We start from the raw sequence: 26084 nt of genomic DNA on the forward strand, positions 1-26084 counted from the left end.
ACCATGTTAAAGATATGTATGCAGGACGCATGTAGATGTATGCAAATGATATGAAAGACGCAAATGTGACACCAGCCTAAGTACCACGAAATTTGATATTCCTGCATAAAACAAGCTTTTGGCTTAAAAAAACTGGAAAACAAAAAAAATCCTTTTAATATAGAATCATATATTAATTTAGGCTTCAAAATAATTTCATGTAACAATTTAATGTCATGTATGTATTGTATGCAGAGTTCTTTGAGTATAGCAGTTCTGACACTAGTTGTGTTGCAGGTGCCGAGAATTTGCTTGCTGACTTGGAGCCATGGAGATGCCATCATATTACTCCAAGCTCCTTGGAGAGCTGAATGAGCAGCGTAAAAGAGATTTCTTTTGTGATTGCAGCATCATTGTGGAAGGTCGAATATTTAAAGCCCACAGAAATGTTCTGTTTGCAAACAGTGGCTATTTCCGGGCTATGTTAGTCCACTACATCCAAGACAGTGGAAGACACAGCACAGCTTCTCTTGATATTGTGACATCTGAAGCCTTCTCCACCATCCTGGATTTCCTATACTCAGGAAAACTCAACCTGTGTGGAGAGAATGTCATTGAAGTTATGAGTGCAGCAAGCTACCTCCAGATGACTGATGTGGTTAACTTCTGTAAAGCATACATACGATCTTCACTTGATATCTGCAGGAAGATAGAAAAGGAGAGTTCTTTTGGACAAGCCGATAGCGGTAGTGATGGTCCTAGCAGTGGAATAGGTACAGTTGGGTCATTGACAATAAAAACAACTCGGAGTGATTGTCAGAAAGATCCCCCATGTGGTGACTGTAGTAGCTGCAACTCTGAAGAAATTATGGTTAAGGATCCTAGAAGTGCAGCCTCTCCAGGAGACAAAAGTCCTACCAAAGTGATGGAACCTAAAGAAGAGTTTGACTCTGATGTAGTGGAAGTAACTGAAGGCCTTCAACCATATCCAATGCAGCAAGGCCTGGAACAAGGAGAAGAAAGTCCACAAGGTGGCCCAGGAATGGACATATCGTGTAATAATTATCATATGAAGCAATTTTTAGAGGCGCTTTTGCGCAATAGCTCTTCCCAGAGGAAAGAGGACGCTGCGCATCACTTTCCACGTGATTTTGAGTCTAGGCAAGAGGAAGCAAGTGTCTCAATGAGCTCTATGATGGATATGCAAGGTGACTGGTTTGGAGAAGATACAGGTAATAAATCCATCTAGGTATAATATTTTTTTTTTCTACTGCATCTTTGTGTCTAATTGTACTTTGTTACATATTGTAAAATATTTTGTAAGGTAGTTTCCTGATTAAATAAGCAATAGTCTTTTACTTAATAATAATAATAATAATAATAATAATATTATTAATAAATGAATGTTATTTTAAAAATGGCATTGAATAAAATGGTTTAATTCTATCAATAGAAAGGCAACGCTTTGACAAAGCAGATCTTATAAAAATTGTCAGATATGCAAACAAATCCAACTTTGTTTTAAGCAGAAATGTGTTCTTTTAATCAGGGGACGTTTTAGTGGTTCCAATCAAGCTACACAAGTGTCCGTTCTGTCCATACACCGCCAAACAAAAGGGTATTTTGAAGCGTCACATTCGTTCGCACACAGGAGAGCGACCATATCCTTGTGAAATCTGTGGCAAAAGGTTTACACGTCAGGAGCACCTGCGCAGCCATTCACTTACAGTGAGTATATTCCTTTCTGTATGTAATCCTTAAAGGTGCATAGATACTTGTGGGGCTTTTATTGTTAAGTATTCCGTTATTCTGCAGCAATATATGTAGTTTTGAAGTAAAATATTAAAGGGCAAATTGATGAAAGTTTTTATTCCTTAATATTGGCGTAAAGTGTTTTGAAAAGTCGGTACGTTTTTTTTACGCAACGTGGAGTTGCGCAATATTTTTCACACCAGTTTAAAGTCAGGCACTAAAATGGGTGGGACTGGAAAGGAGTTGAGTGGGATTGGCTACAAACTTACCAAGAGTGCGGACTCCAGAAATAGCGCTTCAAACTCTGATTGGAGTAGCATTTCTGGAAAGGCACACGCCACTGAGATGGCGTGTGCCTCTAAACGAATTTGGTGCATTGTGCTCCAGTGAGCCTTTCATTAAGGGCTTGTTTCCACTTGCGAGAAACACGTCCGTATCTCGCATGTTAAAACCAAGCTCTGGTGCCAGCACTCCAGAGCGGAGCGTGCAGCTCCATGTGTTGCTATGCGGCCGCTCGCTCCGCTCTGGAGTGCCGGCGCCAGAGCTTGGTTTTCACATGCGAGATACGGACGTGTTTCTCGCAAGTGGAAACAAGCCCTTAGACTGATATTCACAAGGCCATTCGTAATTAATCTACCTGTAAGTCTTAGGTCTCGTTCTATATCCCCTTCCTATTTTCCCTACACATAAATAACTATTATTTCTCTAGTCACCTTCCACCATAGTCACCTTGGAGGATGTCTCCCCGCCCTAATGGGGTACAGGAAACACAAAGAGGTTAAATAACCCTCCCCTTCCTGCTATTTCCAGTGTTTTTCCTGTCCCCCAGTGGGGCATGAAGAGGTTCCTACAGGTGCGGTCGTGGCTGGTGAACGAAGCACCTGGATATTCTTACCAGCCGGGCAGCCGAGGTCGGGCGGTGTTTCCTCTCCTCCTCCACGCGGCTGCGCCCGTCTCCATCCTGCTTGGACTTGGGCCCTCTTTCCCGCCCCTCCCACGCCTCTGTTGGGGGCAAAGCGGGGTGGTTATGTGCTGCTGGGGTCCTCTCCGAGCTCCCCGGCATCATCCTCCTCCAGCGTTTAGTGGAGTTCCAGGTTCGCGCGCATCGGATGTGACGTCAGCGACGCACTTCCGGTTCGCGGCCTGGGGTTCCACGCTGGAACGCACGCTTTCTCATGCGTTCCATGCAGGGCGGATCGCCGGCATGTTAGGATCGTCACTGCCCTCCCTACGGACCAAAGGGGAGGAGGAGCACACAATCAACGCTGGACCTCGATTGCTTCATATCCTGGTCAGGTGCCTCCAGGTAAGACGCTCTGTCTGTGTGGCTGCGTACAGCTTGACCGTGGACGGCGACAAACCTTCTGCTACATCTGCAGACCCCAGCGTTCAACCTCCTACCGTGAGTAGCTGGGCTGGTCCCTTCACTATTCAGCCATGTTAAGATGGGTCATTTAGTATAGCTCTCTTTTAGGGAGAAAAGGTCTCTGCCCCAAAGAACAAACCCAGCCGCAAGTGTGGGGCCTATGGCTCCCGGCTACCTTCCGCCTACAAGAAAACCCTGTGTCAACCCTGTACGGATGACATCTTACGTGCTGAACAGCCCTCCCTCCTGGACAGCATAAAAACATTGATTAAACAGGAGGTACAGACCTCCATGGCGGCCTTCTCCAAACCCCAAGGGTTGCATCCTACAACACCCCCATAAAAAAAGAGGGAAATGGAACATGTTGATACTGATTCTGACTCTGGTGAGGTTCATACCTCTGAGTCAGGCGGTGAGGTCGGCGTCACGCTGGCATATTGCATCCGATGCGAGATTGGAAGTGATATGCTAATGACACTCGGCTCCTGCTCGCAGCATGCGAGTGTCATGCGTCTGTGCTCCGATTCTCTCGGACAGGGAGGATCGGAGCACAGCTGCGGAGGAGGCGGAGAAATGAATTTCTCCATCTCCTCCATTGCTGGTGTCCGCTTATAACGCACATCACTCAGATGATATCTGAGCGGTGTGCACTGTCTCACTCGCACCCATAGGCTTATATGGTTGCGAGTGAGCCAAGAGTTTTCCTCGGTCCGAGACAATCTCAGCATGCTGCGATTGTCTCGGACCGAGGAAAACGGCCGAAAAAAAGTCAAATGCTGGGAGCTGCCCCATAGCTTAACATTGGTCCGAGTGCAATGCGTTTTTTTTTTGTTTTTTTTTGTTTTTTTATCGCATTGCACTCGGCCGTTTAAACCGTCAGTGTGACGCCGGCCTAATTGGGAGAATGACTGCTCCACATCCACCCCTAAACCTGATAGAGGAAAAATAGTATTTTTTTTCCCCCGAGGATATGGATGAGCTGGTTTCCATAGTAAGAAGCACCATGGGGGTTGGGGAAGTAGAGGAAAAAGATTCCGTGCAGGATGAAATGTTTGGGGGCCTGAAACACAAAATTAAAAAAGGGTTTCCTGTTCACAAAAATGTTCAAAATCTAATTTTCCAAGAATGGGCTTCCCCAGAAAAGGGTCTTTAGCGTTCCTTCAGATTTCAAGCACCGTTTTCCCTTAGATGGGGAAAACGGTGGTCTATTTGGGAGATGGTCTATTTGGAAGGTTCCCAGGGTGGACGTCCAGGACTCTAAGGTTACCAAAAAGATGTCTCTCCCATTTGAAAACTCTTCTCAATTGAAAGATCCAATGGATCGAAAAAGAGAGAGCCATCTAAAAAAAAAGTCCTGGGAGTCCTCTACAAACCTGCTTAAAGCAAATATCGCATCTACTTGCGTCACCAGGGCTCTGGTCCTCTAGCTTCACAAATTAGAGGAACATCTCTCCTAGGGTACTTCCAGAGAGGAAATCTTGGACTCCCTTCCCCTTCTTCAAAAAGCATCAGGGTTCTTAGCCGATGCTTCAGGAGAGTCTGTTCGTGTGGCTGCTCGGTTCTTAGTCCTCTCGAACTCAGCCAGGAGAGCTCTTTGGCCGAAGTCTTGGGGAGGCGACATTACCTCTAAAACTAAACTCTGCGCCATCCCTTTAAGGGTCACCATGTGTTCAGGCCAGTCTTGGATGATATACTGGATAAGGCCTCCGACAGGAAAAGATCACTTCCCGAACAAAAGGTTGCTAGGAAGCGGTTTCTTCCCCTCCCACCCCTCGTGACCAGTCCTCCCAGAAGGATTTTAGGGGGAAAAGGTAAAACGGGTCGATGGAGCTACCCGAAGGGGGGTAGAGGCAGGAATATCCTTGTGCCTCAACAGCAACAGACCCCGGATAAACAGTGACTCTCCAGTGGGGGACCGGCTCTGTTTCTTGCCCAATGCCAGTCCATATCCATGAACCATTGGATCCTCCACACCGTACAATTCTGACTAAAATTGTAATTCGAGAGCCCCCCTTCCCCCTTCCCCAATGCCTGAGAATTACCCCAGAACAATCCCCAGAGCTCCAGGACTCCTTTCTCCTTCAAATCCAGGACAAATCCAGGATCTTTTACGAGAAAAAGTGATCTCTTGTACCCCAGCAGGACTTAGGCAGAGGTAATTACTCTCGTCTATTCCTCATAAAAAAAAACTCCGGAAAATGCAGAGTGATCATAAATTTAAAATCCTTGAACCAGGTCATCAAATGCCGAAGGTTCAAGATGGAGTCAGTCAAAATGGCAATCCCACTTATCGGGCGAAACTGGGTAATGGCAATGATAGACCTGAGGGACGCCCTATTATCATGTTCTGATCCATCCGGATCACAGGAGGTTCTTCAGGTTCGCGGTCTCCCACAACCGCAGGATCACTCACTTCCAGTTCAATGTGTTTCCCTTCAGAGTATCCTCAGCCCCGAGGATATTCTCGAAAATCATGAGAGAAGCGGTCATCTTCATCCGTCTTCAGGGAATCTGCCTTGTCCCTTACTTGGACAACCTCCTCATCATTGCTCCTTCAACATCTCAGCTGAACCAAGATGTGTCAAAAACTCTAGGTATTCTCGAGTCCCTAGGCTGGATGCCGAATCTCCAGAAGTTGGACCTGCAACCGTCCACAAGGAAGAAATTCCTGGGGATTCTCTTGAACTCGGAAGAAAGAATGTCCTTCCTTCCCGAAGATAGTCAGCGTGACCTTTGTTAGAGAATCTCCAGATTCAAACAACAAAGGTCCCCAACCCTGAAGGAATCCATGTCCATTCTAGGGTCCCTAACTTCATGCATTCAGGCAGTGTCCTGGGCCCAGGCACATACACGAACCCTCCAGACTCAAGTTCTCCTATACGCTCGGAGGTATCGGAACACTCTGTCCAAGAGAATTCCACTCCCCGGACATGTGAAGTCAGCCCTCTCGTGGTGGCTAAAGGGCCAGAACCTTCGGCGGGGGGTAAGCTGAGACCAGTTTCCCTTGAAAGTGCTTCACACGGATGCCAGCCGAAGAGGTTGGGGCGCCGTGATGGAGCAAACATATTTTCAGGCACTATGGTCCTCAGACATAGGTTCCAGATCTTCTTCCAACCTGAGGGAATTGAAGGCAGTAGAGGAAGCTCTGGTAGCTGCCTCATCTCTAGTCCAAGGCCATCATATCCGTGTCTACTCTGACAATGTGACAACGGTGGCTTATCTTCGGCATCAATGGGGCACGAAGTATGCCAGCCTAAAACTAGTGGCAGAACGGATATTTCTCTGGGCAGAGAAACGCCTGCTTTCGATCTCCGCAGTACACCTGAAGGGTTCAGACAACACCCAGGCGGATTTCCTCAGCAGGAAGGACATCCATCCCGGGGAATGGTGCCTAAACCAGGAGGTTTTCCTATCCTTAACGTCGATATGGGGGATCCCGGAGGTCGATTTATTTGCAAATGCCCAAAACGCAAAATCAAAAACATATTTCTCCCTCAGCCCCATGCATGGGGCTCTGGGGATAGATGCTTTCAGTCATCCATGGACCTTCAACCTGGCTTACGCCTTCCCACCAATTCCAATGCTGTCAAGGACGCTGCAGAAGATCCGGTCAGACAAAGTCACGACAATCCTGATTGCCCCATGTGGCCGGGTAGGAGCTGGTACAGCGCCTTGAGGGGAATGGCCGAAGAAGGCCCCATACTTCTTCCTTCTTTACCCAGGACTCAAAAAATTGAACTTGGTTACTGAGACCGACATATTAAAAGCCAGGGGCCTTTCGGACAGGGTTATCCAAACTCTCCAAAAGTGTAGGAAACCTGTGACCAATGGCATCTATGGCAAAGTATGGAAGAAGTTTTCTTCCTGGTGTCTTTCCAGTGTCCCTGATCCCTTCCACCCCAGCATTGCTCAAATTCTAGACTTCCTCCAGAAGGGTTTAGATCTAGGGCTCACCCAGAGTACACAAAAGGTTCAGGTATCGGCCCTTAGTTCTATTTTTGACCAAGATCTGGCTGGCCACCGCTGGATCAAAAGATTCATGACTTCAGCAATCAGATTACGTCCTAGACTCCCTAGTCGGGTTCCCCCCTGGGATCTAAATTTAGTTCTCAATAGTCTAACTCATCCACCCTTTGAACTCTTGTCTTCTTTACCCCTTAAAATCCTAATGCTCAAAACGTTGTTTCTGGTGGCGATTACCACAGCTAGGCGCATAGAATTGCAGGCCTTGTCTGTTCACTAGCCCTTCCTATCCATAAACTCTGATCGCATAGTCCTACGTCTAGATCCCGCCTTTATGCCCAAAGTCGTTTTGGATTTTCATTGGGGTCAGGATGTGGTTTTGCCCTCATTTAGTCCAAATCCTTCCAATACGAAGGAGGAAAACTTCCACACCCTGGGTGTCCGCAGGGTAGTCCTCCACTACCTGGAGCAATCCAGGACCTGGAGGGTCAGCCCATTCTACCCGGTCTGTCTTCACATCATGGGCAGCAAGAGGGAACACCTCATCGGAGCAGATATGCAGAGCCGCCACCTGGTCTTCTGTACATACTTTCATCAGACACCACAGGCTAAATTTTGACAGGGATCTCACATTCGGCAGACGTGTTCCCTCCCTAAAGAAATTAACGTTGGTATAACTCCAAGGTGACTGTTGTGGAAGGTGACTAGATAAAATAGAATTAGACTTACCGGTAATTCGGTTTCTAGGAACCTTCCACGACAGCATTAATTTCCCTCCCTACCTGATATTCACTGGATTATTCCTGCACTTTGGTGGTAGCTATTAACTCTAGTATGGGCAGAAAAAACACTGGAGATAGCAGGAAGGGGAGGGTTATTTAACTTTGTGTTTCCTATCCCCCATTAGGGCGGGGAGACATCCTCCAAGGTGACTGTCGTGGAAGGTTCCTAGAAACCGAATTACCGGTAAGTCTAATTCTATTTTTTGTCATCTGAGTTGAAAACTTGCTACTGCATTCATTGTGATAATATATTAACCCCTTCTACCATTGGACGTACTATTCCGTCCATGTGGGGTGGGCCCTACTTCCCATGGACGGAATAGTACGTCCAGCGTGATCAGCCACGCTCACAGGGGGAGCGTGGCCAGGTGTCAGCTGACATCCGGCCATCACCGACCGCTCCTGGCACATTAACCCCCGGAACGCTGCAATCAAGATGATGGCGGCATAGGGAAGCATCGCGCAGGGAGGGGGCTCCCTGCGTGCTTCCCTGAGACCCTCGGAGTATCGCAATGTGATCGCGTTGCTCCGAGGGTCTCCGACCTCCTCCCTGCAGGCCCGGATCCAAAATGGCCACGGGGGGCCTTCCGGGTCCAGCAGGGAGGTGGCTTTCAAGTTCCTGCTCAGAGCAGGCGCCGGGAAACCTTCCTTACACCTCTCATTTTCCCCCTCATTCCTCTCATTCCCCCCTAACACTTGTCATTTCGACCTCACATCTGTCATTTTCTGATCACTCCACTATTTTCCCTCACTCCTCTCATTTTGCACTCACTTTTCATTTTCACCTCACACCCCTCATTTTCACCTCACACCTCTCATTTTCCCCTCAGTATATACATGTTTGTCATCTCCCTTATATATAGTATACACCTGTATGTCATCTCCTGTATATAGTATATACCTGTCATCTCCCCTGTATATAGTATGTACCTCTATGTAATCTCCCTTGTATATAGTATATACCAGTGCGTCATCTCCTCCTGTATATAGTATATACCTGTGTCATCTCCTCCTGTATATATACCTGTCATCTCCCCTGTATATAGTATATGCCTGTCATTTCCTCTGTATATAGTATGTGTCATCTCCCCTGTATATAGAATGTACCTGTGTCATCTCCCCTGTATATAGAATGTACCTGTGTCATCTCCCCTGTATATAGTATATATCTGTATGTCATCTCCTCCTGTATTAGACCTCATTCACACGTTATTTGGTCAGTATTTTTACCTCCGTATTTGTAAGCTAAATTGGCAGCCTGATAAATCCCCAGCCAACAGGAAGCCCTCCCCCCTGGCAGTATATATTAGCTCACACATACACATAATCGACAGGTCATGTGACTGACAGCTGCCGTATTTCCTATATGGTACATTTGTTGCTCTTGTAGTTTGTCTGCTTATTAATCAGATTTTTATTTTTGAAGGATAATACCAGACTTGTGTGTGTGTTGGGGCGAGTTTCATGTGTCAAGCTGTGTGTGTTGAGTTGCATGTGGCGACATGCGTGTAGCAACTTTTTGTGTGTCGAGTTGCATGTGACAGGTTAGTGTAGCAAGTTGTGTGCAGCAAGTTTTGCGCATGGCGAGTTTTGTGCGTGGCGAGTTTTATGTGTGGTGCGTTTTGAGTATGTGCAGGTTTTGTGTGAGGCAACTTTTGCATGTGTTGCAACTTTTGTGCATGTGGCAATTTTTCCGCGTGTGCAAGTTTTGCGTGAGCCTAGTTTTGCATGTGGAGAGTTTTGCGCGTGGTGAGTTTTGAGCGGCGACTTTTGTGTTTCGACTTTTATGTGGCGAGGTTGGTGTATGTGTGGTGAAATGTGTGCTGAGGGTGGTATATGTGTTCAAGCACATGGTAGTGTGTGGCGCATTTTGTGTGTGTTCATATCCCCGTGTGTGGCGAGTATCCCATGTCGGGGCCCCACCTTAGCAACTGTACGGTATATACTCTTTGGCGCCATCGCTCTCATTCTTTAAGTCCCCCTTGTTCACATCTGGCAGCTGTCAATTTGCCTCCAACACTTTTCCTTTCACTTTTCCCCATTATGTAGATAGGGGCAAAATTGTTTGGTGAATTGGAATGCCCGGGGTTAAAATTTCGCCTCACAACATAGCCTATGACGCTCTCGGGGTCCAGACCAATCCCGGATATATATATAATTATATACTCACACTCACATTCAGCTTTATATATAGGATATATATAGATCTACTATATAATTGTCTAAGGGTCACTTCTGTCTGTCTGTCTTTCTGTCACAGATATTCATTGGTCGCGGCCTCTGTCTGTCATGGAATCCAAGTCGCTGATTGGTCGTGGCAAAACGCCCACGACCATTGCCATGACCAATCAGCGACGGCCACAGTACGGCGGCAATATGGCCGCTCTTTCCTCCTCCGCAGTCAGTCAGTGCCTGCTCCATACTCCCCTCCAGTCAGTCCTCACACAGGGTTAATGCCAGCGTTACCGGACCGCGGTGTAACGCACTCCGGTTACGCAGCTATTAACCCTGTGTGACCAACTTTTTACTATTGATGCGTATGCAGCATCAATAGTAAAACGATCTAATGTTAAAAATAATAATAATTTAAAAAAAAACACCTTATTCTCACCCTCCGCCGTCGCGCCCTCTCATCGTCACTGCAAGCGGCAGCTTCCGCTTCCAAAGAAGCTATGGGAGAAGGACCTTCCATGACGTCACGGTCATGTGACCGCGACGTCATCACAGGTCCTGTGCTCATACCAATCCTGGGACCGGAAGCTGCCGGGTGCACCGCACACAGGCGCCGGAACTACAACGGGCTCTTCGGATGGTCAGTATATGATATAGCTCATCGGGGATCTCTGCTTTGGCCCAAGCAGGTGGCTATGAAGTCACAACGAACAATAGCAGGCTAGCGAGTTCCACACAGGTATGTGTCAGGTGTATTTATTGTACACATTTGCCGTACAATGTTACACGTGCCAAACATGAAATAAAATGTCTAAGGCCGTCTGGCCACTAACTAACAACAAGATACTAACTGCAAAATAAACCCTACACAACAAGAAAGAAGTTTGTGCAACCTTACTGTGTCAGCTTCCCAGACCAGCAGATGAGAGACTGAGATCCCAGCAGTTCCTGATTATATCAGCTGAAGCAAAAGCTGGATTGTATGTGTGGAAGGGAAGCACTAGAGCTTTCAGGCTGATCACTAAAGAAACCAGGACCGGATTACAGAGAAATAAATAGCTTCACAATCAATACCGTGATACATATGAAATGAAACGGGGAGAAACATATCTGTTTTCTAGTACTTCTCCCCTTGGCACCTCACATACCCCCTTCCTTTGTTCGAGCCTGTAGGGTCGGACACGATGAGTCACTAAGCAGCGTGTTCTGGATAACGCATCTGCATTCCCGTGCGCTGCGCCTGCCCTGTGCTCAACGGAAAAGTTAAAAGGTTGTAATGCCAAGAACCAGCGTGTCACCCTCGCATTGCCCTCTTTTGCGCGGGACATCCATGTTAGGGGTGAATGGTCCGTTACTAGCCTAAATTGGCGACCTAGTAAATAATAGCGTAAGGTGAATAGGGTCCATTTCACAGCCAGGGCTTCGCGCTTAACCACGCTATAATTCTTTTCTGCCCTGGTAAGCTTCCTGCTCAGATAGCTTACTGGGTGTTCCTCGCCATTCACTTCCTGTGACAACACTGCACCGAGGCCGACACCAGAGGCGTCCGTTTGGACAATAAACTCCCGTTTAAAGTCAGGGGCAACCAACACTGGTTGGTCACAGAGGACCGTTTTCAAATACTGAAAGGCCTTCTCTGCTTCTGCGTTCCACTTTATTGTGATAGATTTCGAGCCCTTGGTAAGCTCTGTGAGAGGGGCCGCGATGGTGGCAAAATTTTTAATGAAGCGCCTATAATAGCCAACAATCCCTAAAAAGGCTCCGACCTGTTTTTTGTTGACCGGTCATGGCCAATTCAGAATAGCGTCCACTTTATTGGTCTGTGGCTTTACGACTCCTCGCCCTATGCTATATCCCAGATAGCGAGCCTCTTCCAATCCCAAGGTACATTTCTTAGGATTGGCAGTTAACCCAGCAGTTTTTATCGAGTCTAAGACGGCTTGGACTTTTGACAAATGTGTGTCCCAGTCATCACTAAAGACAATGATATCGTCCAAGAATGCGGACACATACTGGACGTGGGGTTTAAGGACAATATCTATTACTTGGAAGGTGGCTGCAGCACCATGCAACCCAAATGGCATATCACGGTACTGGAACAGTCCCTGGGGCGTTACAAAGGCTGTTTTCTCTTTGGCTGAATCCGTGAGGGGAATCTGCCAATAACCTTTTGTTAAGTCAATAGTAGATATGTACCTGGCCGAACCCAGTCTCTCTATAAGTTCATCAACTCTCGGCATCGGGTAGGCATCGAATTTCGATACCTCATTTAATTTCCGAAAATCATTACAAAATCTAATAGTCCCATCGGGTTTGGGCACTAGCACGATTGGGCTAGCCCAATCACTCCGGGACTCTTCAATGACTCCAAGTTCTAACATTTTCTCGACTTCCTGGGCAATGGCTTGTCTCCGAGCCTCCGGAATTCGATATGGTTTTAGTCGTACACGCACCTGTGGATCAGTAACAATGTCGTGTTTAATTAAGTGAGTACGACCAGGAAGCTCTGAAAAAACCTCTGCGTTTTTCTGTATAAATTCCTTGGTCTCTCGTTTTTGACTTTCGGATAGTGTCTCTGCAATACCCACCTCTGGCAATGCTACCTGGGGGTCATTTACCACAGATGGGGGTGCCCTACGAGGTCCATCATTAAGGGTGGCTTTTGTCATTAGACTCTCCCTATCCCGCCAGGCCTTAAGCAAGTTTATGTGGTAGATTTGTTCGGTTTTCCTCTTGTCTGGTTGATATATCTTATAATTCACTTCACCTATTCTCTCCAACACCTCGTATGGGCCCTGCCACTTCGCAAGAAATTTATTTTCTACAGTAGGTACTAATACTAACACCCTGTCTCCGGGTTGAAAGACTCATGTTTTAGCCGCTCGGTTATATACCGTGCTTTGGGCCTGTTGCACACGTTCTAAACATTCTTTAACTATTGGCATGACCGCCTCAATTCTATCTTGCATAAGCATTACGTGTTCAATTACACTGCGATAAGGAGTCACCTCTTGTTCCCAAGTCTCTTTAGCAATATCTAACAGGCCTCTAGGACATCGCCCGTAAACTAACTCAAAAGGCGAAAAGCCTGTGGAGGATTGGGGTACTTCCCGTATAGCGAACAGGAGATATGGTAGGAGAGCATCCCAATCCCTCCCGTCCTTATCTACTACCCTTTTCAACATTCCCTTCAGGGTTTTATTAAATCGCTCCACCAACCCGTCAGTCTGAGGGTGATATACTGAAGTACGCAAGTGGGAGATTTTTAGTAGCTTACACAAGTCCTTAAGTATTCGAGACATAAAGGGGGTTCCCTGATCTGTTAGTATTTCTTTCGGAATGCCGGTGCGAGAAAACATATTAACAAGCTCCTTTGAAATTGCTTTCGCATTGGCATTCCGCAGAGGCACTGCTTCAGGGCAACGAGTGGCATAATCTAGTACTACCAAAATGTACTGATGTCCCCTGGCAGATTTAACCAATGGACCCACTATATCCATTGCTATCCTCTCGAAGGGCACCTCTATTATTGGTACGGGCACAAGGGGGCTTCTAAAATGTGACATAGGTGTGGTCAATTGACACGTAGGACAGGACTGACAATACCGGGTCACGTCCCCCCCCCCCCCCTAGACCCGGCCAAAAGAAACGCTGCAGAATACGGTGTTTTGTTTTTTTCTCCGGCCAGGTGTCCCCCCAAGGGATGTTTATGTGCCAGTTCCAAAACTACCTGGCGAAAGGACTTGGGCACCACTAGTTGCTCTACCGCCACCCCCCGCTGCAATAGCTCAGGGGTTAGCCCCACGGTACCCTCCTCAACTAGAGTGCTCATGCCATTTTTAAGGCTCCACAAGTCCCAAAATAAGGGAAAGTCTCTCCCCAATATTACATCATGTCCCATAGACTTTAGGACTGCCGCTTGAGGTCTTTTGGTTCCTACTGGCGTGGCAAGGGTGACCCAGGCAGTGGGGTTGTTTTTTATATCGCCATGGATGCAACTAATGCCCAGGGTTGAGTTCGTTAGGGCTCTAGGGTCCACCAAACTGGCATGTACCAGAGTTACTTGACTGCCGGAATCCAAGACGGCATTCACACTATGGCCGTCGACCTCGAGGCAACACACGTGTCGTTCATTTCCTGTGAGGACCTCTGCAACACAGACCGACTGTACATATAACGAAAGGCGTCTCCTAGCGTTACAGTCCATTGCCTCTGTAGTCATTGGGCAGTTAGCTGCTACATGGCCAAGCTCGCGACATCGCCAACATTGTTTAGGTCCTTGCTTCCTCGCCGGAGACGCCTGATAGGGTCTGCTGAATTGCTGTGAGACCGTACCGCCTCCATAGTTCTTTGTGGGTCTACCCTTTATTGCAACGTTCTCTTCTTTTGAAGATGAAGTAGGCAGTATTTTCTGGCGATTTCTTGGGAGCCCAGCGAGGTGATAACGTCCCTTGGAGTAGGCTTTCGGAAGCATTGTAGCGTTCGACCATATTCACCAACTGGTCGGCTGTATATGGGTCACCTTGTCCAACCCACCTCTGTATCTTAGGGGGCAAGGACCGGAGGTACTTGTCTAGAACAACACTTTCCACCATCTCTGCAGATGTCAAAATCTCTGGTTGCAGCCATTTTTTACTAGATGGATAAGATCATGCATTTGTGAGCGGGCTGGCTGATCTTCCACAAAAGTCCATAAATGTACCCTCTGTGCTCGTACATATGTGTTTACTCCCAGCCTTGCCAGGATTTTGCTTTTTAATTTGGTATAGTCCATAGCATCCACTCCACTTAAATCGTAATAGGCCTTTTGTGGATCTCCACTCAGAAATGGCGCAACCACTTCAGCCCACATGTCCACCGGTAAATGCTCACGTTCTGCAATACGTTCAAATACGGCGAGATACGCTTCTACATCATCGTCAGCAGTCATTTTAAGCAGGGTTTTTTTGTACGGCTTTCCGTGCACCAGCAACACTTTGTGCATGATCCCTCTCATCTCGGGCTGCCGAATCAAAGCCTGCTTTATTGCATTCAACTGCTCTTGCTGAATCTGGTTTTGCTGGTCCAGGGCTTGCTGGAAGTAAGTATTGGTCTGCTGTTGTTGCACATTTGCCTGCAATAACTGTTTCACTAGTTCCTCCATATTACTGGACTCTTGGCTCTTCAAAAGCACATGAGCTTTCAGCCAGGACATACACAGAGCACTTTATCTGTAGTCAGTCCAACAGCCACTATGCCCGCATTCTCAAAACCATTTGTGGGAATATAGCTCATCAGGGATCTCTGCTTTGGCCCAAGCAGGTGGCTATGGAGTCACAACGAACAATAGCAGGCTAGCGAGTTCCACACAGGTATGTGTCAGGTGTATTTATTGTACACATTTACCGTACAATGTTACACGTGCCAAACATGAAATAAAATGTCTAAGGCCGTCTGGCCACTAACTAACAACAAGATACTAACTGCAAAATAAACCTACACAACAAGAAAGAAGTTTGTGCAACCTTACTGTGTCAGCTTCCCAGACCAGCAGATGAGAGACTGAGATCCCAGCAGTTCCTGATTATATCAGCTGAAGCAAAAGCTGGATTGTATGTGTGGAAGGGAAGCACCAGAGCTTTCAGGCTGATCACTAAAGAAACCAGGACCGGATTACAGAGAAATAAATAGCTTCACAATCAATACCGTGATACATATGAAATGAAACAGGGAGAAACATATCTGTTTTCTAGTACTTTTCCCCTTGGCACCACAAAAAAAAAAAAAAAAAAAAAAAAAAATATATATATATGTATATGTATATGTGTATATATATATATATATATATATATATATATATATATATATCTATATATATCTATATATATATACACACACACACACACACACACACACACACACACACACACACTTCCAATAAATACATTTCTTTATCTAAATGAAAAAAAAAACAATAAAAGTACACGTATTTAGTATCGCCGCGTCCATAACGACCCAACCTATAAACTGTCCCACTAGTTAACCCCTTCAGTGAGCACCGTAAAAAAAAGGCAAAAAACGCTTTATTATCATACTGCCAAAAAAAGGGGAATAACATGCAATCAAAAAGACGGATATAAATAACATGGTACCGCTGAAAACTTCATCTTGTCCCGCAAAAAACGGGCCGCCATAGGGTCATCAATGAAAAAATAAAAAAGTTATAGTCCTCAGAATAAAGCGATGCAAAAAGAATTATTTTTTTATATAAATTCGTTTTTATCATATAAAAGCCCCAGAACATAAAAAAAGATATAAATGAGGTATCGCTGTAATCGTTCTGACCCGAAGAATAAAACTGCTTTATCAATTTTACCAAACGCAGAATGGTATAAGCGTCCCCCCAAAAGAAATTCATGAATAGCTAGTTTTTGTTCATTCTGCCTCACAAAAATAAGAATAAAAAGCGATCAAAAAATGTCACGTGCCCAAAAATGGTACCTATAAAATCGTCAACTTGTCCCGCAAAAAAGAAAACCTCACATGACTCTGTGGACCAAAATATGGAAAAATTATAGTTCTCAAAATGTGGAGACGCAAAAACTGTTTTTTGCAATAAAAAGCATGTTTTAGTGTGTATGACGGCTGCCAATCATAAAAACCCACTAAAAGAACCCCGCTATAAAAGTAAATTAACCCCCCCCCCCCTTCATCACCCCCTTAGTTAGGGAAAAATAATAAAATTAAAAAAATGTATTTTTCTATTTTCCCGTTAGGGTTGGGGCTCCAGTTAGGGTTGGGGTTAGGGTTGGGACTAAAGTTAGAGTTTGGATTTAATTTACGGTTGGGATTAGGGTTGGGGTTAGGGTTAGGGGTGTGGTTAGGGTTGGGATTAGGGGTGTATTTGCTGTTATGAACTGGTGATTCAGAACCACAATGGACCTAGTGGTTAAGAGCACACAAGTGACCTGATAGTTACTAATAACATAGGACGAGCTCTGAGACGTGGGAACTCTGCTGACCGCAATCCCTAATCCTATCACACCACACTAGAGGTAGCCGTGGAGCGCTCCTGACCAGACCTAGGCGCCTCGGGCACAGCCTGAGAAACTAGCTAGCCCTGAAGATAGAAAAATAAGCCTACCTTGCCTCAGAGAAATTCGCCAAAGGAAAAGGCAGCCCCCCACATATAATGACTGTGAGTAAAGATGAAAATACAAACACAGAGATTAAATAGATTTTAGGAAAGTGAGGCCCGATAGACCGAGGATAGGAAAGATAGCTTTGCGGTCAGCACAAAAACCTACAAACAACCACGCAGAGGGCGCAAAAAGACCCTCCGCACCGACTAACGGTACGGAGGTGCTCCCTCTGCGTCTCAGAGCTTCCAGCAAGCAAGAAAAACCAATATAGCAAGCTGGACAGAAAATATAGCAAACAAAAGTAACACAAGCAAAACTTAGCTTATGCAGGGCAGACAGGCCACAAGAACGATCCAGGAGAAAGCAAGACCAATACTGGAACATTGACTGGAGGCCAGGAACAAAGAACTAGGTGGAGTTAAATAGAGCAGCACCTAACGACTTAACCTCGTCACCTGAGGAAGGAAACTCAGAAGCCGCAGCCCCACTCACATCCACCAGAGGAAGCTCATAGACAGAACCAGCCGAAGTACCACTCATGACCACAGGAGGGAGCTTGACCACAGAATTCACAACAGTTTGCGTTAGGGTTTCAGTTAGAATTGGGGGGGGGGGGGTTTCCACTGTTTAGGCACATCAGGGGCTCTCCAAACGTGACATGGCGTCTGATCTCAATTCCAGCCAATTCTGCGTTGAAAAAGTAAAACAGTGCTCCTTCCCTTCCGAGCTCTCCCGTGCACCCAAACAGGAGTTTACCCCAATATATGGGGTATCAGTGTACTCGGGACAAATTGGACAACAACTTTTGGGGTCCAATTTCTCCTGTTACCCTTGGGAAAATACAAACCTGGGGGCTAAAAAAAAATTTGTGTGGGGAGGGAAAAAAAAAAAGGATTTTTTATTTTCACGGCTCTTTGCTATATACTGTAGTGAAACACTTGGGGGTTCAAAGTTCTCACAACACATCTAGATAAGCTCCTTTTGGGGGTCTAGTTTCCAATATGGGGTCACTTGTGGGGGGTTTCTACTGTTTAGGTACATTAGGGGCTCTGCAAATGCAATGTGACGCCTGCAGACCAATCCATCTAAATCTGCATTCCAAACGGCGCTCCTTCCCTTCCGAGCTCTGCCATGCACCCAAACAGTGGTTCCCCCTCCATTCCCCCCCCCCACACATATGGGGTATCAGCGTACTCGGGGCAAATTGGACAACAACGTTTGGGGTCCAATTTCTCCTATTACACTTGGGAAAATACAAACCTGGGGGCTAAAATATAATGTTTGTGGAAAAAATTAAAAAAAAATTATTTTCACGGCTCTTCATTATAAACTGTAGTGAAACACTTGGCGTTCAAAGTGCTCACCACACATCTAAATAAGTTCCTTAGGGGGTCTACTTTCCAAAATGGTGTCACTTGTGGGGGGTTTCAATGTTTAGGCACATCAGGGGCTCTCCAAACGCGACATGGCGTCCCATCTCAATTCCAGTCAATTTTGCATTGAAAAGTCAAATGGTGCTCCTCTTCCTTTCCGAGCTCTGCCATGTGCCCAAACAGTGGTTTACCCTCACATATGGGGTATCTGCGTACTTAGGAGAAATTGGACCCCAAAAGTTCTTGTGCAATTTGTCCTGTTACTCTTGGTAAAAATAAAACAAATTGGAGCTAAAGTAAAAAAATTTTTGTGAAGAAATAAAGTTTAAATGTTCATTTTTATTTAAACATTCCAAAAATTCCTGTGAAACACCTGAAGGGTTAATAAACTTCTTGAATGTGGTTTTGAGCACCTTGGGGGTGCCGTTTTTAGAATGGTGTCACACTTGGGTATTTTCTATCATATTGACCCCTCAAAGTGACTTCAAATGTGATGTGGTCCCTAAAAAAAAAAATGGTGTTGTAAGAATGAGAAATTGCTGGTCAACTTTTAACCCTTATAAATCGCTAAGAAAAAAAAAATTTGGGTTCCAAAATTGTGCTGATGTAAAGTAGACATGTGGGAAATGTTACTTATTAAGTATTTCGTGTGACATATCTCTGTGATTTAAGGGCATAAAAATTGAAAGTTGGAAAATTGAAAAATGTTTGCCAAATTTCCTTTTTTTTCACAAACGCAGGTAATATTAAATAAATTTTACCTCGAACATGAAGTACAATATGTCACGAGAAAACAATGTCAGAATCACCGGGATCCGTTGAAGCGTTCCAGAGTTATAATCTTATAAAGGGACAGTGGTCAGAATTGTAAAAATTGGCCCGGTCATTAATGTGCAAACCGCCCTTGGGGGTAAAGGGGTTAAAGAGCCGAAACCGATTCATTGTCACTGCTTACAACAGAATACAACAACCTGATGGAAGGCCAAAGGGAATTCCAAAAAAAGAATTAGCATTTTAACTATTTATTGTATAGTTCACACTTGCTATGGCATGACAGTAAGTCCAAAATAGCATAACAGGGAATTCTGTACATTTATTTGCTGCATTGGATAAATACAGAAAATGTCAATATTACCTTTGCTTTCCCAGGTTCATCGCTCCAACCGTCCCATCATCTGTAAAGGTTGCCGTCGTACTTTTACCAGCAGTTTGTCTCCTGGTTTGAGGCGTTTTGGTTTGTGTGACAGTTGCACATGTGTCACAACTACAAATGATGACTCCCAGCATCCAGGCCACACAGAAGCTGCTTCAGAAAGCATGGACAAGGATGAAGGAGATGGAGACTGGCCTATTTACATTGAGTCTGGTGATGAGAATGACGTGGCGGAGGAGGAGGATGTGGAAGATAAAGAACAGATACACAGGGAAGTACTAATGTGATGCACACGTGAGAAGATCCTGCGGTCCCCTTTTTACACAGGCCGTCTAGGTAGCATCAAACTAGAAAGCTCATGCCGTCCTTTTTTTTACCACTGTTGGTAGTCAGCGGGTTCTAAGCTTTCTTGGTTCTGTACAGTGCTACTACTTCAGTAGCAGCAGGACATTTTCTATTTTACTCTTGGTTATTTTAGTGCTGTGCACTAAACTCCTTTTGTTTATCCAATGTCAGATGACTTTGTCTTAATTTTGATATGCATCTCCTGGAATGCTCTTCTTCTTATGTCTGCGAACTGGTGAGCTTGGATGAGACCGACCCCAGTCTGTATTCTGTTATCACTTCAGATTCAACACAAAATGGCAGTCAAGTGACTCTCCTTATTTTCATCAGTGAAAAGGTAACGTATTAGCCTCTTCAGACATTTTTACATCTTTACCCAGCCTGGACTGATGATCTTATGTAGATGGTTCTACAGTTCTGTCTTACAAAATGTTCCTTTCAGTAATGTAATAGAGTAAAACAAAGTTCTATTTCCGCCCTATGTGATATTGTATGCATTCACCGTTATTTTTAAGTAGGCATTCATGGATTGTAGGTAATTTTTAAAGAGAACTTGTCACCTGATTCATGGTACACAAACTAGGGGAATCGGAGCCCGGTTGCATGATTACAGCCAGGCATATTTGCTCTGAAGTGCTCCAGCGTTTCAGGAAAAATCTACTTTAAAGAACCGACTGGAGATCCTGTGTGTACATACCCTTACACTACTCTCACAATCTACTCATTCATATTTCTTGGCTCTTAAAAGCAAATCTCGTCATGTGAAAATTCACAGTAGCAGCTAATATCCAGGACATGTTTTTACAGACAAATATGGAGAGGGTTGTGTTGTCCACTTGTGTCATTATGAGAATCAGACACCATGAAACTAAGGAAAGACCAAGAATGTCTCATTAAATACGTTACAAGATTGGGCTGGGCCTACACACTTTTGTTGCAGGATCCTAGTGATCACATGGCAATTGCTATACATAGGGATGAATAAAATTACGATCTAATTCCAAATATATCTCTTTTTCAATCACTGCATGTCAGGATGTGACAGTGACTGATAATAGTGCAACAAAACTTTTCATAGGGCAACATAATCCACATGATTTTGCAGTACCATATAGAGTTTGTAAATCCCCTGTAGAGGTGTGCAGGTCCAAGGCTTCTGTTACACATATGTATATCTGCATCACAACAACCTCCTACTGCTCTGGAGCAAGTTATAACTGGAGATAAATGAGTGTGAAATTGCTAGCTATCCTCTTTAAGTGCAGCCCACACCATAACTAAGAAAACTTTACGAAATATAAAGGGTATATGTTTGCAAATTCCTGTGAAAACACTTGCTGATTAAGGGCCTATGCAAAGTGTGCACTGCTGTCTTCCACTCTAGAAAATACACTGTTTTCTCAGTGTAAAGAGAAGCGTATGTTCTACACATAATGTAGGGCAATACACCAAACCTTATGTATAGCCTATAAAAAGGAGAGAGCCCTGTTTCTCTTTCACTGAAATGCTGGTGTTAAAAGACTTTTGTTGAGAAGGACTAAGGCTCTGTGCCGACGATGCAGAAATGCTGCGGAAATCTCCGTAGCATTTCCGCAACTCCCTGCCGCGGGTAAAACTCATGCGGAATTTGCGTGCGTTTTCCCGCAAAACACAAGCGTTTTTAGCTTGCAGAATACTTGCGCTTTTCCAAGTGATTTGAAGCAAACAATGATTTTGACAGGTTGGTCACAATTGTCAAGCATAGTGATTGACAAGTGTGACCAACTTTTTACTATTGATGCTGCCCATGCAGCATCAATAGTAAAAGATAGAATGTTAAAAATATAAAAAATATGGTTCTCACCTTCCGATGGCCCCCGATCTCCTCAGCAGGGTTCCCGGTACGTTCCGTTCCCAGGGATGCTTTGCGCAAAGGACCTTTGTGACGTCACGGTTGTGTGACCGCGACGTCATCTCAGGCGATTCTCGCAATGCATCCCTGGGAACAGAAGCCGCCACGTGCACCCTCCGTTCTCATTAAAGGGAACCTGTCACCTGAATTTGGCGGGACCAGTTTTGGGTCATATGGGCGGAGTTTTCAGGTGTTTTATTCACCCTTTCCTTACCCGCTGGCTGCATGCTGGCCGAAATATTGGATTGAAGTTCATTCTCTGTCCTCCGTAGTACACGCCTGCGCAATGCAAGATTACCTTTCGCAGGTGTGTACTACGGAGGACAGAGAATGAACTTCAATCCAATATTGCGGCCAGCATGCAGCCAGCGGGTAAGGAAAGGGTGAATCAAACACCTGAAAACTCCGCCCATATGACCCAAAACTGGTCCCGCCAAATTCAGGTGACAGGTTCACTTTAAGGTTTCAGTTTGTTAAAAGGGTTTTCCGGCTTGAAATAACTGCAGACATGCTGCGTTCTAAAAAGACGCGCCGCATGTCCGTAAACGCACGGCCGCCGGATGTGTGTTCGCACGCATGGTGGAGTCGGGATTTCATAAAATTGCCTCCACTATGCTGTAACGTCTGGATGCTTCGGGTTGTACGCAGCGTTCAATCCGCAGCTAATCCGGATGTAATTCGGCTTGTGGACACATACCCTTAATGCTGCCAGGAGGACATTTACTTTTTCTCCTGGCAGCATTCAGGTTTCAGTTACAGGGTGGTGCCAGCGAGGGTTCAGTCACCACTCTGTGCATAGTGCATGGCGGCTGTAACCGTGCACCCAACACTGACAGCCGGCCCTAATGATGAACATGCTGTCAGTCAATATCTGTCTGTACGCATATCGGTGACTGAACGTGCTTCGGCTGAAACCCAAACATTGCCGGGAGTTCATTTCCCTCAGGCAGTGGGGCTCTCTGTGCCAGCACCGGGCAGGTTCAGAACGCTATTGTTAATAGCATTTTTCACGTGACAAGTTTCCTTTAATTGTTTAAGACTTAAAGGAACACTAAACCTAGAAGTGAATGATATTAGTAAACCGAGGAGGAACTTTCTTCCACTGTTTGTACGTGTGCAGGATTTTCTGGACTTTACTGTGACTGAGAACAAAGCTATTTTTTCTCTTCTTCTGTTCTCACTAGTGATTGGCTGAGGGGGTTAATAATATTTGTTTTATTGCAGACATGGCATTGGGGGAGGCTCTTGCTACAAACAAAAGATACTGCAAAGATTTCTTTATAGATCTTTGTTTTTAATGTGAGGTGAAATGGGACCAACAGATTAAGGGAAAGTTCACACTAGATGTTTTTTCAGCGCTGTTTTGTTTTCTGCAGCAAAACCTGATCTCTTGGCAGGTAAGGAGCTGCAGAAAACAAGCATGTTTTCCTTGTTTTTTTCTTTCGTTTTTTGTGCGTTTTGGCATGCTAGATTTGTACCTTGTGCATGCTGATAAAGTTTAGTGTTGAAAAAAGTCCTATTCCATAGAATCATGTTTTGGCACAAAAAAAAAAAACTCAGCAAAACATGATACCTGCGTTTTTTTGGCGCATTTTTTTTTATAACCCTTTCAAGTGAATTGGTGAAAAATGCTGAAAGAAGTGACATGCTCTGTCCAAAAATCCATGCAAAGCACAAAATCCTGATGACAAAAATATTATTGACTTTGCTGGCACTGGAAAAAGCAGCTAAAAACTAGCATTAAAAAAGCAGCAAAAACGTGTTGTGTGAACTTAGCCTTAGGGAGGAATTGCTGGACTTCCGTTTTAGTTATTTTTTTGGGTGTAATTTTTTTTATGTATCGTTCACATTTTTCAAAGGGTATTGTCTTAAGCAAAAAAGGTGATAAAGAAGCAAAACCCTCCACCATTTTATCCCCACCACACCAGAGGTTCTATCTTTTTCAGCTGTCTAATTGTGATCATGTGGTGGTCCATGCTACCATTATCGTTCATGACCTGATGATTGTCTGTAGTGTTGCACTTGACTACTGCAGACTAAGGCTGCCGTCACACTATCAGTATTTGGTCAGTATTTTACATCAGTATTTGTAAGCCAAAACCAGGAGTGGAACAATTAGAGGAAAAGTATAATAGAAACATATGCACCACTTCTGCATTTATCACCCACTCCTGGTTTTGGCTTACAAATACTGATGTAAAATACTGACCAAATACTGATAGGGTGACGGCAGCCTAAGAGTGAAGATTTACTTTCCTTTTCTACTTTTTTTTTTTTTTTCTCTTCCAAGCAAACATTTTAATAGTATACTCACAGGAAAAAATGTGTTTTCTTTCCTTTGTCAGACTCTTTATGGCACGATCATGCATCCCTGTGAACAGAGAGGTCCTAACAGTTAGAACACCACTATTTAGACTTAATGACCTTAATTCGTACAGGACTCTTGTGCTAATTTACATAAGAAAATAAAATGTAGGAGATGCTAAGTACAGAATATAAGTAGTTTTCCATACAGTGGCTTGCAAAAGTATTCACACCATCCCCCTTTTGGCATTTTTCATATTTTGTTACCTCACAACCAGGAATTTCACTGTTTTTTGAGGGTTTGCATCAGTTCATGTAAAGAACATGCCTATGACTGTGAACATTTGGTTTCCTTTTTTTGTGAAAAAAACAAATGGGACAAAATAACTGAAAACTTAACGTAATTGTGCATATCTCTTCACTGTGCATATCTATTCACCCACCTAAAGTCAGTACTTTTGTAGAGCCTCTTTTTGCGGCAATTACAGCTGCAAGTCACTTTTTGGATATGTCTCTCTGAGCTTTCCATGTCTTGCCACTCAATCAGATTAAGGTCTGGGTTTTGACTAGGCCACTCCAAAACATGTACACTTTCCTCTTAAGCCACTCGCATGTTGCTTTGGGTCATTGTCTTGTTGGAAGGTGAAACTCCGCCCTAGTCTGAAATCACTGACCGACAAACATGTTGTGCCCAAGAATATCCATGTATTTAGCACCATCCATCTTCCCCCTCGATTTAGACCATTTTCCCTGTCCCTGCTGTGAAAAACATTCTCACAGCATGATGCGGCCATTAACATGTTTCGCTGTAGGGATGGTGTTCTTGGGGTGATGACCTGTATTGTTTTCGCCCCAGACATAGCGTTTACCTTGATGGCCAAAATGTAACATTTTTGGTCTCATATGACCACAGCACCTTAATCCATACATTTGGGGTGTCTCCCACATGTCTTTTGGCTAACTCAAAATGAGACTTACAATTTGTGTGTAAGTAAGGGCTTTTTTCTGCTAACTCTTCCATAAAGGCCACCTCTATGGAGTATACGGCTTATTGTGGTTGTATGGACACATACTCAGTCTCTGCTTGGGAACTCTGCAGCTCTTTCAGGGTTACATTTTGTTCTCTGTACTGCCTCTTTAATTAATGCCCTCCTTGCCTGGGCTGAGAGTTTTGGTTGGCGGACTTCTCTTTGGAAGGTTTGTTGTGGTACCATGTTCTTTCCATTTGATGAAAATGGATTTGATGGCGCTTTGTGGGATCGTTATTTTTTTTTTTATAACCCAACCCTGACTTTTACTTCTCAACAACTTTGTCCCAACACATTTGTTGTGTGCTTCACAATAAAAAGAAAACCAAATGTTCACAGTTGTAGGCTGTTCTTTACAAGAACTGATGCAAACCCTTTAAAAAAAAAAACCAAAAACCTGTGAAATTCCAGGTTGTGAGGTGGCAAAACACACAAAAAAAATGCCAAGGAGGTGAATACTTTCACAAGCCACTGTACTTATATGAATTGTTTTTAGATCAAATACAAGAGCGCAATACAGTCTTATGCTAATATAAAAGGAGGAACGAGTAAGATATGCTCACCTTATAGGGTTGTGTGAGACAGAACCTCTTAAAAAGCCAGATTTTGCAGCTTCCATATGAAGTAAAAGGAATGAGAATGGCAGTGAAAAGGAACTGTTCTGCGTTTACTGGAAGGATGACATCCACAATCCGATATAGAATGATGGTTTATTGTCAACGCGTTTCAGAGTCTGTGTCTTTGATGACGCATTGACAATAAACCAAACTGTGTCCGCTTGTGGATCTCAACCTTCCAGTAAGCGCAGAACATTTCCATTTCCCGGGCAATCTCCTTTATAAATTGTTTTTGACC

The 26084-nt window shown here is 44.6% G+C and overlaps 1 protein-coding gene across 1 annotated transcript in view; it reads left to right on the plus strand.

Annotated features, from left to right (window-relative positions):
* The window catches only part of ZBTB8B (zinc finger and BTB domain containing 8B), a 50281-nt gene extending 29365 nt beyond the window's left edge, over window positions 1-20916 (plus strand). Inside the window, exons 3-5 of the mRNA XM_069757048.1 lie at window positions 277-1211; window positions 1529-1707; window positions 19658-20916. Coding sequence (XP_069613149.1) covers window positions 308-1211; window positions 1529-1707; window positions 19658-19948 — 1374 coding nt within the window. The 5' untranslated portion in view covers window positions 277-307 and the 3' untranslated portion in view covers window positions 19949-20916. The remainder of the gene's footprint in view (window positions 1-276; window positions 1212-1528; window positions 1708-19657) is intronic.
* Window positions 20917-26084: the final 5168 nt, after the last annotated feature.

This window comes from Ranitomeya imitator, chromosome 3, assembly GCF_032444005.1.
Source record: "Ranitomeya imitator isolate aRanImi1 chromosome 3, aRanImi1.pri, whole genome shotgun sequence".
Lineage (NCBI taxonomy): Eukaryota > Metazoa > Chordata > Amphibia > Anura > Dendrobatidae > Ranitomeya > Ranitomeya imitator.